Consider the following 16,192-nt stretch of genomic DNA (forward strand, 5'->3'; position numbering starts at 1 on the left):
ATCAGGCTTATAATGAATACTATAAAATGAGTACGCACTGCACACCATAGACATAAACTTGTCCAGGCTTTAGTCTCTGATCTTTTGCACTTATTTGAACTGCATCAGTAAAAGCCAGAGTACTACACAATATAAGGTCCACATTTATGCATTGAATGTGTCACACATGTGGCCTTAATGTCTGAAATGGATTTTTATTTGGAGTAGTATTATGGCATGCAATTCTTATCAGTTACTTCAACATTGACATATTTGAATGGAAGCTGACAAAAGAAGAGACGATTTTTCTCCTTTTGGTATTATTTAAGTGACTTTATTTTCAAACATTTTGGAGGACATCGGATGAATCTTCTGAGTTCTCAGCTGCTCTAATAGTCATGATAAACTTGAACATTTGGTAGAGGGTTGCGCACAAAAACACAAGCTTTCCCTTCATAAAGAGGCCCTCTGTATGACAGCAGACATTGAAGAAACTGTTGGCACTATCAATGTCAGTGTTATGTTACTGTCAGTGGACCTCAATAATGAAACAAGAATTATTTTCTTATCTTGGCTTTTCTGAATGATTTGTAAAAGACCATAAATAATCAAGTTAGCACTACCTGTAGTCATAACAGACCAAGTATACGGGCAAAAAGTAGAAAAATATGTGTTTAATGAACATTTACTGAAAAAAACAGTGCTACTGGCCTTTGTTAAATTAATTAATAAAATTAAGATAAATTGTGAGTAGAATAACATTATATTACACTACATTTATCACAGCTATGTTATTGGACTGTTGAGTTTCTTTGGTCAAGTTTAGGTAAATGATGTCTTATTTGTACAATATAGCTAATTTCATGATCATCTGTTTGAGATGCTTCTATGTGCATCCCTCTAAAGTTTTTTATCCACCTACTTTGCTTATGAAAAATATTTACCCCCTTAGATGTTTTACCCTTTATTGATTTTATAAATGAATCATGGTCAATATAATTTGACTTTTTCTTTTTTTTATAAACCTTTCTAAATGTTAATATGATACTCTAATATAATCATATAGTTTAATGACAAAATGAAAACAGATTTCTACAAGTAAGGTCATTTAGAAAAATAATTAATGTCAAATAAGTGACTGCATGAATATTCACCCCCTTCAAGTACGTATTTCATACCCTTTCGAGTCAAGCAAAGAAATTCTCTATTGGGTCTGGGTGTCAACTTGGCCACTCCAGAACATTCACCTTGTTTGCTTTAAACTATTTCTGTGTAGCTTTTCTGTATGCTTCAGGTCATTGTCTCGCTGGAACATTTATCTTCCCCCAAGCCGTAGTTCTCTTGCAAACTGAATAGGATTTTCCTCCAGGATTTTCTATATTTTGCTCATTCATTTTACCCTCTATCTCTATAAGCCTTACAGGGCTGACAGCCAAGAAGCATCCCCACAGCATGATGCTGCCACCACCATGCTTCACAGTGGGGATGGAGGGTGTGTGGTGATGTGCAGTGTTTGGTGTTTGCCAAACATAGCATCTTGTTTGACGGCCAAAAAGCTCCACTTGACCATGGAGTCTCCCACATGCCTTTCAGTGAACTCTAGTCCAGATTGAATCTAAGTTTTCTTCAACAGTGTCTTCCTCTTTGCCACTCTCCCATAAAGCTTTGACTGGTGAAGAACCCGGCCAACAGTTGTTCTCTGCAGAGTCTCTCCCATCTCAGCTGCTGAAGCTTGGAACTCCTTCATAGTAGTCCTAGGTGTCTTGGTGGCCTCTCTTACTAGTCTCCTTCTTGCACGCTCACTTAGTTTGTAGGATGGCCTGATCTAGGCAGATCTAAACATGTGCCACATTCCCTCTTGATTATGGATATAACAGCTCTCCAGAGGATGTTCGGATCCTTGGAAATGTTTTTGCATCTATCCCCTGACTTATACTTTTCAATATTTTTTTTTCCTCTGAGTTGCTTGGAGTGTTCTTTTGTCTTCAAGGTGTAAAGGTAGCCAGGAATACTGATAAACCAGTGACTGGACCTTTAAGACACAGGTGTCTTTATACTACAATCACTTGAGCTCAGACTGTGATCCCCATACCACTAATTGTGGGACTGCTAGCATCGATTGCTGGACCTATGTTGATTTGGTCAGTCACTTTAAAGGGAGTGAATATTTATGCAGTCACTTATTTTACCCTACATATTCTATTAAGTTGACATTACTTTGTAGAAATCTGTTTTCACTTTGACATTAAAGAGGCTTTGTTGTATTTTTTTTTTTGTCAAAAAAACCAAATTATATTGACCGTGATTGATTTTAAAAAATCAATAAAAGGGAAAAACATCCGAGGTGTTGAATACTTTCTATAGACCTTTTATCAATGTAGCAGCAGACCCTGAGGTGCCATTGCAGTTATGACAGCCAGTCTTTAACCAGTGATACATTTAACTGGTGCACCACACTAACGCAAGCATACATACACATTACTGACTAGATGACAATTCTGGCCATTTGATGTGTTTTCTAACACTTCAGTATTTTTATGACTCAGAGACCCTAATACCACACAGTAAGTCATGCAGATACTGCATTTAAAAGAAAGAGAGCATTTGTCGCGGAATCTGTTTGAAACAGTTTGAAATGCCTTTTTTTATCAAACAGTTATTCTTTAAATTTGCATACCTTGCACACTCATGATGAGCTGCTGATGACCAAAAACCCTGTGGTCCTGTATAGAAATAAGATTAAAACTTTCTTCCTGTGCTGGGGTTTTCAAGCTCCTGCAGTTTATTCAAACAAAGTAGTTAAAACTCCCAGAAACACAAGCCTGAAGTAAGTTTAAGGCATTGAACTACCACTCACAGCTGAAAAACCATGTAGCTTCTGCACATGCTAAATAGCTGTGTTAATGCTTGTTTTTAAAAGTGCTATACAACTCAAGTTGTTTTTTTTATAGTAACATCAATAAATTTCAGTATAAATGAAAATAATCCCTTACACTCTTCTACTATTTGATCAAAGCTTTCGCCTTCTCTAAGTACCTGACAATATATTTAGATGGCTGTTTGGAGGAATTGAAACATTGGTAGTTTTAGATTATTGAAGTCCATCTAAATGTCACAAATACTAAATATATTTCAATGAAGATATAGGTTTAAATACTCTGTACATAAAGGGCTTTTCAGTGATTTCCAAATGGTGATGTCTGAAGCTTTAGCTCATGCATCTGCTTTAAAAGACAGGGCAGTTGTTCAGTGTAAAGTAGGGTTGGTTATTGCTTTGGGGGGTCTAATATCGGTGCCAAGTTGAGACTTTTAAACAGAGCCAGTGCCTAAATGGTGCCCAAATCAATACTTTTGAGACAGCAAAAGTGTGTTAACCCTCAGTTAGTGAATAAAAGCAGTCTTGGTATTGCAAATAACTAAGAAAAATTTTTCATTCAAGGATTCCGATAGAACGTTTAAGTAAAAGAGGTGTAACGTCATTATGTAAGAGGCTCAAACAAAATTCATATACCAGTACCATGTCAGTACCGGATTCAAAGACTCATCCCTAATCTAAAATGTAATTTCCTGAGAATCTGTATATCATTATTTGGTTGTTTTCATTGTTGTTGTTGCTGTCTTGTACTGCTTGAACCAAAATGTTCCCATGTTGTGCCGTACTTTCAGTCTGTTTGGTTCAGAAGAGAAGGTTTTGATCAGACTAGTCAAAGTGCTGCAGGAGATCATGGCTCTAAGGTGGACAGTCACACTCCTGGTTTCCATTGTATTAACCTATCTTTCCTGGTCCTTGGTGGGTCCTCCTCACTCCCTGTGGCCCCACATGGCGGAGTGTGTGTCCCCATGGTCTGAGCAGCAGTAGCAGGTGCTCCTGACTCTGTTGATGGTGATTAGGAGCAAGCAGATTATCGGTCTTAAGCTCGGCAGCTGCTTTCTTCTCCTGCCTGCTGCTGCTGCCTGGCCTGTCCACTAATAACCTCATTACTGAGCAAGGATCAGCAAGCTCACACACACAGATACCCTCACTCCCTGACATTGAGCTATGTGTCGTTTGACTCTGCAGTGCTCTTAATTGTTGCCTTGGTGATCCACAGGCCAAGAGATAATGCAGTCTGGTTAGTTAGTGCTTGATTAGTGTTTCATTAAGTAAGTTTGGAGTTTGGCTTGGACTCATAGAGTTTATCAACACAAATCATTAGAGACAGACTGAGATAGGACTAAGAAGTTAAAAACCGTACTGACAGTTGCTTTCAAGACCCTGCCATTCACTAGTCATCCAATCACACTGGATGGTGACCAGGAGTGAATTTACAGTCCCATCCCATCCCACAAAAATATCCCCTTCACATTCAAATCCTGGGTCACATTATTAAAAACATTCCTGTCCCTTTCCAGTCCTGGTGAAATGACCTCTGTCCCATCTTTCTCCCTTTTTATTCATTTTTTGGTTACTTCAGGTTCTCTTTTTCGGCCAGTACATTGGAAGTACTAATAACAATTCACCTGTGGTAATATGCCATAAGGATCCATTGTCTTAATCAAAGTATGTCTGATTATCTCCAAAGCTCTATCTATTGAATAGATGAATAATCATTTTTAGTTTGCCCTTAAACACCATCTCTTTCACATCCATCATACATGTTCAGGGGCTTCTTACAGACAGAGTCAGCCAGTGGGAGAAGGAATCCAGATAGGGAGTTTTGGAGGCATGACAGCAGAATTTGTGTTTTTTTGTGTCCAAACACCTGGATGTTTCACTTGATTTCTGCATCCTCTGTAGGTAAAGACAAGGATGGACCCACTGTGGAGATGCAGCCGCTCAAGGAAGATGGAGAATTAGACAAGAAGAAGAAAAATCTACCAAAGAAAGAGAAGTCCGTCCTCCAGGGGAAGCTGACCAAACTTGCTGTGCAGATTGGAAAAGCAGGTATGGACAATGAAAAGTGGAGAACAAAATAGGAATTGATATAAGCTACATCTGAGTGCTGATCACCATCTCACTGCTAACTGGAGTCCATATGTTACTATGCTCTATCTTCACATTCACTTTTCACCAGTATCTGTTTATGATGACTTTCCTGGTGTAGTACTGCTTAGTCCACAGTGTGTGCTGGTTTTGTTGGACCTGATGTATGTCTGCAGCTCAGGGTCAATGTCTGTCTTGCATCTGACAGTATGGTATAACTTGTTACTGAGGAGTGGGTGAATATGGGAAAAAACAGACTCATGTCTGACTAAATTAGGGATATTTGGACTCAACAGAGATCCAAACTGTTTCTTTGTCTGTGGATATTGATATGTGGCCACAAATCAAGTTTCCTGATGTTTATCAGGACCTGATTTTAAATACATGAAGCAGAGCCTGAAGGCTCACATCAGGCTGGTTTATCCGTGATGGATAGGAAAGTGAATTAATGTTGAAGTTTTAAGAATACGCAGCTTTAGATCAGTTGGTTCTCTTTATCAGTGATACTCAACTTGTGGCTCTTTGTGATTATTTGTGGCTCTTTTATGTTTTAATTTTAAATATTATTCCCCCAGAAAACCTTGAAAATGGGAAGCTTTTTTTTTTTTTTTACAGGAAACTTGCCACTTTCCACCCATTTAAGCTATCTTTTGCCATTAAATACCCCTTTTTTCCTTTTTTTGGGGGCCATTTTGCAACTTTTTGCCACCTTTTCCCAATTTTCCACATTTATCCCATTTTTGCCCTTTTTCACAATTTTTTGCAACTTTTTTATACCATTTAGGCTACCTTTTGCCATTAAATACCCCTTTTTTCCTACTTTTTGCCCATTTTTGCAACTTCTTTATGAAACTTTTTCCCCATTTTTGCCCCTTTTTTTGCTACCATTTTTGCCACTTTTTGTCTAAATAAGCTACCTTTTGCCATTAAATACCACTTGTTTCCTTTTGTCCCAAATTTTTGCCTCTTTTTTGCCACTTTTTTACCCATTTTTGCCCTTTTTCACCATTTTTTGCTACATTTTGCCCATTTAAGCTACCTTTTGCCATTACATACCACTTCTGTCCTTTTTTTTTGTTGATTTTTGCCAATCTTGACTGCTTTTTGCCCATTTTAGTCACTTTTCACTCACTTTATGCCACTTTTGGACCATTTTTTGCTACCTGTAACCATTTTTTGTCTCATCTCTCACATTTTTGCTACTTTCTGCCCCATTGTCAACCCTTTTCACCCATTTTTGCTGAATTTTGACCATTTTTGCCACCTTTAACTTATTTTTATTGCTGCTTCAGGCTGTTTTTGCCACTGTTCACCACTTAGATTGTGGCTCTTGCAAAGGTATTTTTCAACAATTTGGCTCTTTGGTTGAGCAGGGTTGAGTAGCACTGCTCTATATTGTAGCTAGTTCTTCACTTCTTACTTTAAGTAGGCTCAGTGGGTGCTGAACGTGCCTGTAAAACTTCAGGCTGCAGTCTACAAGATCAACGCACCAAGGATTTCTTACTTAGTCTAATTTGGTCTCAACATCAGTTAAACCTTCATTTATTTTCAATGTGACAGATTCTTATGGTACAGCTCGCAACTTTCATTTTTGTTGTACAAACTGCCACAGGATAAATAAGCACAAGAATGAGTTGCTGAAGAAAGGGGGAATCTCCTTTTTTCAAATCTGTAATTTAGTTTCTCTGAGAGCGTCATACTGGTGTATCTGTGATGGCAGCAGTGTTGCAGCCTGTTTGTTATTACATACAAGGCATACACTGACTCTACATGCACACTGGTCAGTCCTTTGACAATTGATGGTGATATCAGATAGACTTTATTGTTTTAGTCAAGGAAGTGAGAAAAGTTGCAGTTTTGGTTTCTAAAAGACAAAACAACTGGGGACATAACGTGCTTTGAGTCACATGACTGACATTGCATGTCCTGTGATGTAACTATCATGCATGTGCTCAGTGCAAAAAAAACTTTGCAAAAGAGGCATTTGTACGCCCCAAAAACTGGAGATTAAGGCCTTAATGGGCTGCCCCATTTGTTGTCGCACTCACAAACACTGCAGCAGACACACAGGTGGATACACACACCGAGGTTACAATAGTTTTGGATTTTTCATTAGTTTTATTTTCATTTCATTTTCACTTTCTGTGTTAAATTTAAGTTTATTTTTAATTAGTTTTTACTGCTGGTTTGTTAGTGTAGTTTAGTTTTTATTTGGGAAAAATGCTTCATTTTAGTTTAGTTTTTATTAGTTTTAGTGTTAGTTTTAGTTTTATCGGCTGCATGCCAGGGCTGAGTGAACATGAAACTTTTTTTAAAACATATTCAACCAGGCTACACTTCACTTTTTAGTCATTTAATTAATGATGATGTTTGAATACAACTCCAGACATAAAGCTACCACTGTGTAAGGTGTTAACAAATCAAATCTGGCCATTTTCACTCTCTAGACATGGGTGTAGGTGCCATTCAGTATGGTTGTGTCAAAGACTAAAGCTAAGGATATTTTGTCTCAATTTCTATTTTATTTTAGTTTTATTTTAGTTAGTTTTAGAATTTTAGTTTTAGTTGTTTTGTTAGTTTTAGTTAATTATAATAACCTTGGCGCACACACACTTATCCGCTCACAGAACTAGATTTGTGTGTGTGTGTGTTTCGTGTCCAACACTATCAAAGCTCACAGAGGAAAGACCACAAAATGTTTTCAGAAATGTATCTGCAGGTTACAGAAAATAAATCATACATAATATGAATAATTTTTTCTTGACAGATTGCTTTATGGTGCTTGTGACACTGATAGATTATGGGAAATCCTTTTATTGAAATGATGAAATGTTTTGAATATAAATCTGGTTTACTTAGATTTAAGAAAAAAATACATATAAAAACATTTCAGACTTATCCAGCTGTTTCTTTTACTATTTTGAAAATGTAGCAATGAGAAGTAAAGTACATTGAAATATCTGCATGTGAACGATTTTGAAAAGGGAGTCCAAAATCATTTAGTGCGAATTAATAGAAGACCAGAGCACTCCAGTATCTTGTGCTTATTAATTCAGGATATAACTCTTTGTTCTCTTCCTGTCTGTTTTCAGGTCTGTTCATGTCGACTCTCACAGTCATTATCCTCATCACTCGCTTCCTGATCGACACCTTTGCTGTTCAGGGAGTTCCCTGGACCAATGAGTGTCTGCCCATCTATGTGCAGTTCATGGTTAAGTTCTTTATCATCGGTGTGACAGTCCTGGTGGTAGCTGTGCCTGAAGGTCTCCCTCTGGCTGTCACCATCTCCCTGGCCTATTCAGTCAAGGTCTGTCCCTACTACACAGCACTGTACAACACCCAACACCCTGATCATATCTGTGTAAAATAGTATGCTAGCATATACACATTCAGTAAGATTGTGTTATTACTTTTTGATTACTTTTTTACTTTTATACATTGAATTTTAATCTGTTGTCTCTTGTACATGGTATTTGGCCCATTTGACTGCTGCTGACAATCCTGGATCAAATAAGTTTCCTTGTTTGAATGGCTTTATCATTCAGAATGAAGCTAACAAGTGTTGTTTCATGCTTTTCAGAAAATGATGAAGGACAACAACCTTGTCCGTCACCTCGATGCCTGTGAGACAATGGGCAACGCCACAGCCATCTGCTCTGACAAGACGGGAACCCTCACTATGAATCGTATGACGGTGGTGCAGGCATACATTGCAGGGCACCACCATCGAAAGGTGCCAGAACCAGACCACATTCCTGCAAAGATCCTAGATCTGCTCATCCAAGGCATCGGGGTCAACTGCGCCTACACCACCAAGATTATGGTGAGCTTTATAAATAGCTTTCCATTCAGGAAGCAGTGTCAGTTAAGCATTTGGCCAAGAGTGAAGGGTAGTTTGGAGAGCTGCCAAAGGGGCTCAGCACTCATCTGATCACTGGCTGTTGGATCAACTGTCCAGATAAGAGCGCAGAGGAGACAAACAGACTCAACAAGTACCTAAAAGATCTTTTCTTTATCAGTTTCCTTTTTTATCACTTTGCTGCTAGGACTGCTGCAAGCTGTTATTGTCATTTTCATTTTCATTGCCATGGTCTTGTTTGATAAGTTCTGGAATTTGGGACCTGCAGAGGTTCACGTAAAAAATCTGAGAGAGTGTGAAATGATTAGCCAAAGAGTCACATGCATTTGAAGCAAGGCATATGATTAGTGCAGTATAAGTTGTACTGGTAGCAGGTCAAAGGTTATTTTAACAAAACATTTCTGGCACCAACTATTAAGTTAGCAATGTGAGCTTAAGTTATCTTCAGATTTCTATCCAAACATTAACACTATGCTGAAGGTTCTTTTGACGATGCCTGTATCCACTGCAAGTCCTGAGTACTCCTTCAGCTGCTTACATCAGAAAAAACACATATCTAACAGATACAGATGAACTTCTTTAGGTAGGAAAACTGTTTTTTTCTCATCTTCTGGCTTTTCATTGCTTATATCGACAAATAAGTTTGTTATAGCTGGTCCTATTTTTCTTCTACTTCTATCTGCCCTTTTCTGTGCTGCTCTTAAAATAGTGTTTCCAAATAACTGAATAATTACTCATAGCCTACAGAATTTTACTTCACGTTCCCCTGGAGAAGCGTCATAGAAAGCCCAGTACATTGCTTTCAACATTTAACAGTCGCCCGTATGTTTTTATTTTTATTTTTTTTAATTTAACTGTTATTTAACCAGATAAATCCCATTGAGATCAGGATCTCATTTACAAGGGCAACCTGGCCAAGAGGTCAGCAGCACACGTCAAACATCAATACAAAATTAAAAAGGTTCAGGCAATAAAATTACAACCAGTAAAAATATCAAAAAACAACAATTTGACAATGGAAGAGCAATAATTTTTGAGGACAGTTACAATTAAGAACACAGGCATTGTTCATAGGATTCTCACTGCCTGGTGAACAAAATGGAACGAAAAGCTGTGAATGAAACCAGTTCAGCCATTTTCAGTTCAGTCTGTATCATGTTCCAGGCGGTGGGGGCAGCATAACAAAAAGCTCTTTTTCCAAAATCAGTTTTGACTCAGGGCACATTTAAGTGATAGACTGCACAAGAGCATAAGGCATAGGTACTCCTTGATTTCTGTTAAGGGGCAGTTCTCTAGCTGCATGTGGTTAATCTGGGTTTTGGTGCAGTACATGCAGCGTTAGTCTCTCTCTGTCTCTCTCTTTGCACCTGTTTGTAGGTGCACTCTTGTGAATGTGTGCGGGAACCTAGAGGTGTCATTCACGCACTGGAATAATTATTGTGCGTACATTGAATTGTCATCCTGGCGGCGCCACTGATACTAACAGTATGTAAGGTGTTCAGAGTGGTCAAAGCTGCAACATAAAGAAAAGGTCTAGTAGAACTCTTTGGTTGCTAGAGATTAAGTCGAGCTCTGTTCAGGGTTTCTGCTTGATGAAAGAAATTCCTCCTTACGCTAACAAGTGTTTCCTCAATGGTGGACTTATATTCCATCCATCCATTTTCTTATGCTTATCCAGGGTCAGGTCATGGTGGCAGCAGGCTAAGCAAGTCAAATGAGATATTTAATCTCTCCAGCAAGTTCTGGGTCTACCCTGGGGTCTCTTTCCAGTTGGATGTTCCTGGAAGACCTCTGCAGGGAGGCGACCAGGTGGCATCCTAATCAAGCATCCCTGGATGTCCAAGATCTCCACCCAATCTCTAAGGCTGAGTCCAGCCACGCTCCTGAGGAATCTCATTACAACTGCTTGAACCTGGGATCTCATTCTTTCAGTCATTACCCAAAGTTTATGACTATAGGGGAGGGTTGGAGCAAAGATAAACTTGTGCACTGAGAGCTTTGCTTTATGGTTGAACACAACGTCTGCAATACTGCAGACACCGCACCAATCCACCAGTCAGTCTCACTCTATTCTACCTTCACTCATGAACAAGTTCAAAGATACTTTCACGCTGTCACTTGGGGCAAGGAGAGAACCATGGCCTCAGACTCGGAGGTGCTGACCCTCATCCCAACCACTGTGCTCTGCAACACTCTGCCCCAGCATATATTGGAGGCTGAAGAAGCCAACAGAAACAACTCTTTCTGTCATACTGATGTCGATCCCACTACATAGATTAAAAAGACCACAGTCTAAGCCTTTTAAATGTTGGAAGTTTTGATTAAACTTTTGCTGTGATTCATTAAACAAACATGAAGTGAAAGATGACTTGATTACTGTGTACTACAGAAGGATTCAGGGTTTTGTCTGCAATGTTCATTAGGTGTGTTAGATAGATAACCGGACTGTAATGATTCAGCTTTTTACACCACTCACTGTTGAATTAGTATTTTGAAAAATTAGCTAAATAAAAGTGGATTTCAGATTAGTCTTAGGCTGTAAATCTGTGTTAATAATTGCAACAGTTACAAAATGCAAAATTTATGATGCAATACCTCTGGGATGATGGGAGTTGCATAGACTATTGTTTCAAAGTTAGGATGCACAATAAGAGTCTTAACTAGCTGAAAGTTACTGCACCACCTGACTTGTTTTTACTGACGGTTGTGTGGTGCTCCGATGCTAATATTCAGCTTCTTTTAATTCGCACACATAAAAAAAGCAGTTCAGCCATAAAAACTGAAACAAATCTTGTAATTTAACATTCTTCTGTGGTTGCTTCCTGCAGCCTCCAGAGAAGGAGGGAGGGCTGCCTCGCCAGGTGGGAAACAAGACTGAATGTGCCTTACTGGGATTCTCCCTGGACCTGCGCAAAGACTACCAGACTGTCCGCAATGAAATCCCAGAGGAGAAGCTCTTCAAGGTCTATACCTTCAACTCTGTGAGGAAGTCCATGAGCACCGTACTGAAGAACTATGATGGCAGCTACCGAATGTACAGCAAGGGGGCCTCTGAAATCCTGCTCAAGAAGTATGTTCACAGGTGCTGCTCACTCACCTTTGTGCTCAATGTTTAAATTAACTCTATACTCTGTATCAATTTTTTTAGGTGCTGTAAGATCCTTGTGGCCAGCGGCGAGGCCAAAGCCTTCAAACCTCGAGACAGAGACGAGCTGGTGAAGAAAGTGATTGAGCCAATGGCCTCAGAGGGTCTCAGGACCATCTGTCTCGCCTACAGAGACTTTTCCGCCACTGAAGGACAGCCAGACTGGGATGATGAGGCTCATATCCTCACTGGCCTAACCTGCATCGCTGTGGTTGGCATTGAAGACCCTGTAAGACCTGAGGTATGCCAGCTGCAGCATTAGTAGAGCACAAGGGAAGGACATCAACTCTTCATTTGTTAAGTGTTCTCTCTAAGACACTGCATACATCTCAGTGATGTCTCCTCACTTATAGTCTTCTCTTATTGTCACTAGGTACCAGAGGCCATTAGAAAATGCCAGCGGGCAGGGATCACAGTCCGAATGGTGACCGGAGACAACATAAACACTGCCAGGGCCATTGCCACCAAATGTGGCATCCTCCATCCTGGAGATGACTTCCTGTGCATGGAGGGCAAAGAGTTTAATCGACGGATTCGCAACCAAATGGGAGAGGTGAGGAAAAAAAAACTAAAATTGTTTTTGATGACTAGGAGGTGAAACTACATAATTAGGAACGTCAGAAAAATGGATGGTTATGTTTACCAGAATTCTCTTTCATCAAGATTCCCATCTGTGTTCTGACTCTCGGTAGTGTTACCCACCACTCTCATGTTTGAGCTCATGTTTGCACTGAAACTTTTTATTTGTGTCGTCTTTCTTTTCTGCAGATTGAACAGGAGCGTATTGACAAGATCTGGCCCAAACTTAGAGTCCTCGCAAGATCTTCTCCAACAGACAAGCACACCCTGGTGAAAGGTTAGACAATCTTATTGATTTTTTAAAAAAATAAATAAACATAGTCAAAATAATTTGGCTTGTTTGACTAAAAGAAAATACAATAAAACTCTGTAATGATGAAGTAAAAACAAATTTCTACAAAGTAAACAAAAATATGATAAGATGAAATGAGTGACTGTGTACATATTCACCCCCATCAAGCCAGTATTTAGTAGCACTGGGACTGTGTGGATAGGTATCAGTCAGGCTTGCACATCAGGTCTGGGCTTTGACTCGGCCACTCCAGAACAGTCGCCTCATTGTCTTTGAACCACTTCTGTGTAGCTTTCGCTGTATGCTTCAGGTCATTGTCTTGCTGGAAAATAAATCTTCTCCCAAGCCGTAGTTCTCTTAAAGACCGAATAAGATTGTCCCACAAGTTTTTCTTATATTTTGCTGCGTTCATTTTACCTTCTAATTTTACAAGCCTTCCAGGACCATCTGCAAAGAAGCATCCCCACAGCATGATGCTGCAACCACCATGCTTCACAGAGGGGATGGTGTGTTTACTGGCTTGTCTGATTGCCAAAAGGCACCATTTTGGTCTCATCAGATCAAAGAACTTTCTTCCACTTGACCATGGAGTCTCCCACATGCCTTTTTCTGAACTCTAGTCCAGATTGAATCTGAGTTTTCTTGAAGAGTGGCTTTCTCTTTGCCTCTCTCCCCCCTTGAATCGTGAAGAACTTGGCCAACAGTTGTTGTCTGCAGAGTCTCTCCCATCTCAGCTGTTGAAGCTTGGAACTCCTTCAGAGTAGTCATAGGGGTCTTGGTGGCCTCTCTCACTAGTCCCCTTCTTGCATGGTTGTTCAGTCTGTGAGGACGGTCTGATCTAGGCAGATTTACACATGTGCCGTATTGCTTTCATCTTTATGATGATGGATTTAACTGAAGTCTGGGGAATGTTCAGAGCCTTGGAAATATTTTTGCACCCATCATCTGACTCATACTTATCAATAACCTTTTCTCTGAGTTGCTTGGAGTGTTCTTTTGTCTTCATGGTGTAATGGCAGCCAGGAATATTATTTAAGCAATGACTGGACCTTTTAAACACAGGTGTCTTTATACTACAATCACATGTGACACATTCACTGCACTCAGGTGATCCTCATACCACTAATTGTGAGACTACTAGCACTAATGGGCTGGACCTCTGTTGTATTAGGTCAGTCATTTTGCAACCACTTATTTTACTTCACTACTTTTTATTAAATTGCCATTACTTTGTTTTAAAAAAAACTCTTTTTACCTTGACATTAAAGAGATTTTTTGTAATTTCTTTTTGTTAAAAAAGCCAAATTATTTGACCATGATTGATCTATAAAATCAATAAAAGGCTATATCATCCAAGGTGGTGAATACCTTTTAGAGGCACTGTAAATGATACAATGGATTGTGGATGGCAGCAAGAGCATATTGTCATCTGTACCTTTTTTATTTTGAAATGCACCTTTACTTGCCTGAAGTTACACACTTCCAGATTGCTGCTGTGCCACACAATGACTCAGAAAGCTGTTGTTTTTTTCTGATGATACTGGTTAATATTTATTAAAGTTAATAAAAATAATTTGCCAAATAACTGAAAAGATCAATTCTTTGTTAACAGATTAACAAAATTTGGAAAAAGACTGACAACTGTTCTAACCTCTGCAGCATAATTCATTCACAAAAGAGTATCATAGTGCTGTAAAATTACAGGTGATAGTTACAAATAAAGCAAAATTAGAGTGGGACAAATTCCTGAAAATAAATAAATCCTACAAATAAAAATACTATACTGCTTACAGCAGGTAACAGTAGTGTGAAGTCTGATTAAGGCTCATTAGTTTAGTACACAGCTTCATTCCTTTTCTGGTCTGTAAGTGTGTCTTTGCTGTCTGCTATCCTCTTAGGTATCATCGACAGTACTGTGCTGGAGCAAAGACAGGTTGTCGCCGTAACTGGAGATGGAACAAACGACGGCCCTGCCCTCAAGAAAGCAGACGTTGGCTTTGCTATGGTAACAAGCAGTCACTGTCATCGAAGTGCTTCTTGTTTTATGTACTGCAAGTTTTCAACTGGTCATGAAACAATCAATTAAATACTGGTGCAGCTGGTTGACAAACAAAAAAACAAAATTTAAAATTGCTATAAAAAATCAGTCATATTCACAATTAAATCTAAACATAATAAGATGTGAATTTAAATATTTTATCAGTATTGCATATTCAGAGATCTAATGTCTTAGAGGAAATGAAAGACACTATATCAGATCAGAACTTCTAAGACAGTTAGATGTTAAGAACTGATGTCTCATTCCACTGATAGATCTCATCATGTGTTTTAGTCACAAGCCTCCCTTATCTTCTTTAGTCCTAACCTAAATAATGTTAGCTGACCAGAGTGCTTTGCTCTGCAGGGCATCGCAGGGACAGATGTGGCGAAGGAAGCTTCAGACATCATCCTGACTGACGATAACTTCAGCAGCATCGTAAAGGCTGTGATGTGGGGTAGGAACGTCTATGACAGCATCTCAAAGTTCCTGCAGTTCCAGCTCACCGTCAATGTGGTTGCGGTCATTGTGGCCTTCACCGGAGCATGCATCACTCAGGTCAGAGTCACCTTACAGCACTGCTGGCATCATGCAGGATTAACAAAATAGCAGGAGCCTTATACTATCTAATAGTTTAGCCAAGAAGGTGGATTCAAGCTTAGAGACTTTATCACACAGCTATTTCAGACAAATAGATGTTTTGCTTTAGAACAAATCAAATGTTGGGAAAGTATGAAATTTCTTCAATCCCCTTCAGCTGTCAGAGCTAGACTGCATGAAAACAAAGAGGATGCACTGGTGGTTGTTTTCCTTACACTGGTCTGTCCTGATCAAAACACTTCTGCACAGTTTAGATCATTTAATATAAGGCATGGACTTTTTTAATGAAAATTTGGTAAATAATTTGTGTGAATTGGTTAAAAGCACTCTTTGACCCCTACAACAGAACAATAGATGGACTCTGTGATAAAGGTGGGAGATTATTTTCAACAGGTTTGCTTTAATGTTTCTAAATAAAAAACTAATTGTTAGAGCCTCCAGTCTTTTCCTCTACATGAAAGGAAAAAGCTTCTGTCTTTTGTGTATTGTCCATACATCTTACCTTAACGATGATTTATTTCTACAAACATGTACACTAAATCAGGGATTCTCAACTTCCCTGGCTTCAGGACCCACCAATTTCTTTCAGGGACAAATCAGGACCCAGAAAAAAACAGATGTTTAAGAATGAGTACTTTTGCAGTTTGAATATAGGCAACAACAAAATATCTTACTGTAAAAAAGAGACATAAAAACATGTTTTACACCCCCTTTTCCCTATGAATACATGTTTTTGT

The 16,192-nt window shown here is 39.0% G+C and overlaps 1 protein-coding gene across 2 annotated transcripts in view; it reads left to right on the plus strand.

The window, feature by feature from the left end:
- The window catches only part of LOC121515159 (plasma membrane calcium-transporting ATPase 1-like), a 41,745-nt gene that overhangs the window by 22,007 nt on the left and 3,546 nt on the right, over positions 1-16,192 (plus strand). For both annotated transcript variants that reach the window (XM_041795787.1, XM_041795788.1), the window contains exons 7-15: positions 4,757-4,903; positions 8,035-8,249; positions 8,523-8,765; positions 11,630-11,871; positions 11,950-12,187; positions 12,320-12,499; positions 12,715-12,802; positions 14,716-14,822; positions 15,222-15,413. In XM_041795787.1, coding sequence (XP_041651721.1) covers positions 4,757-4,903; positions 8,035-8,249; positions 8,523-8,765; positions 11,630-11,871; positions 11,950-12,187; positions 12,320-12,499; positions 12,715-12,802; positions 14,716-14,822; positions 15,222-15,413 — 1,652 coding nt within the window. The remainder of the gene's footprint in view (positions 1-4,756; positions 4,904-8,034; positions 8,250-8,522; positions 8,766-11,629; positions 11,872-11,949; positions 12,188-12,319; positions 12,500-12,714; positions 12,803-14,715; positions 14,823-15,221; positions 15,414-16,192) is intronic.

The sequence above is a fragment of the Cheilinus undulatus genome, linkage group 9 (assembly GCF_018320785.1).
Source record: "Cheilinus undulatus linkage group 9, ASM1832078v1, whole genome shotgun sequence".
NCBI lineage: Eukaryota > Metazoa > Chordata > Actinopteri > Labriformes > Labridae > Cheilinus > Cheilinus undulatus.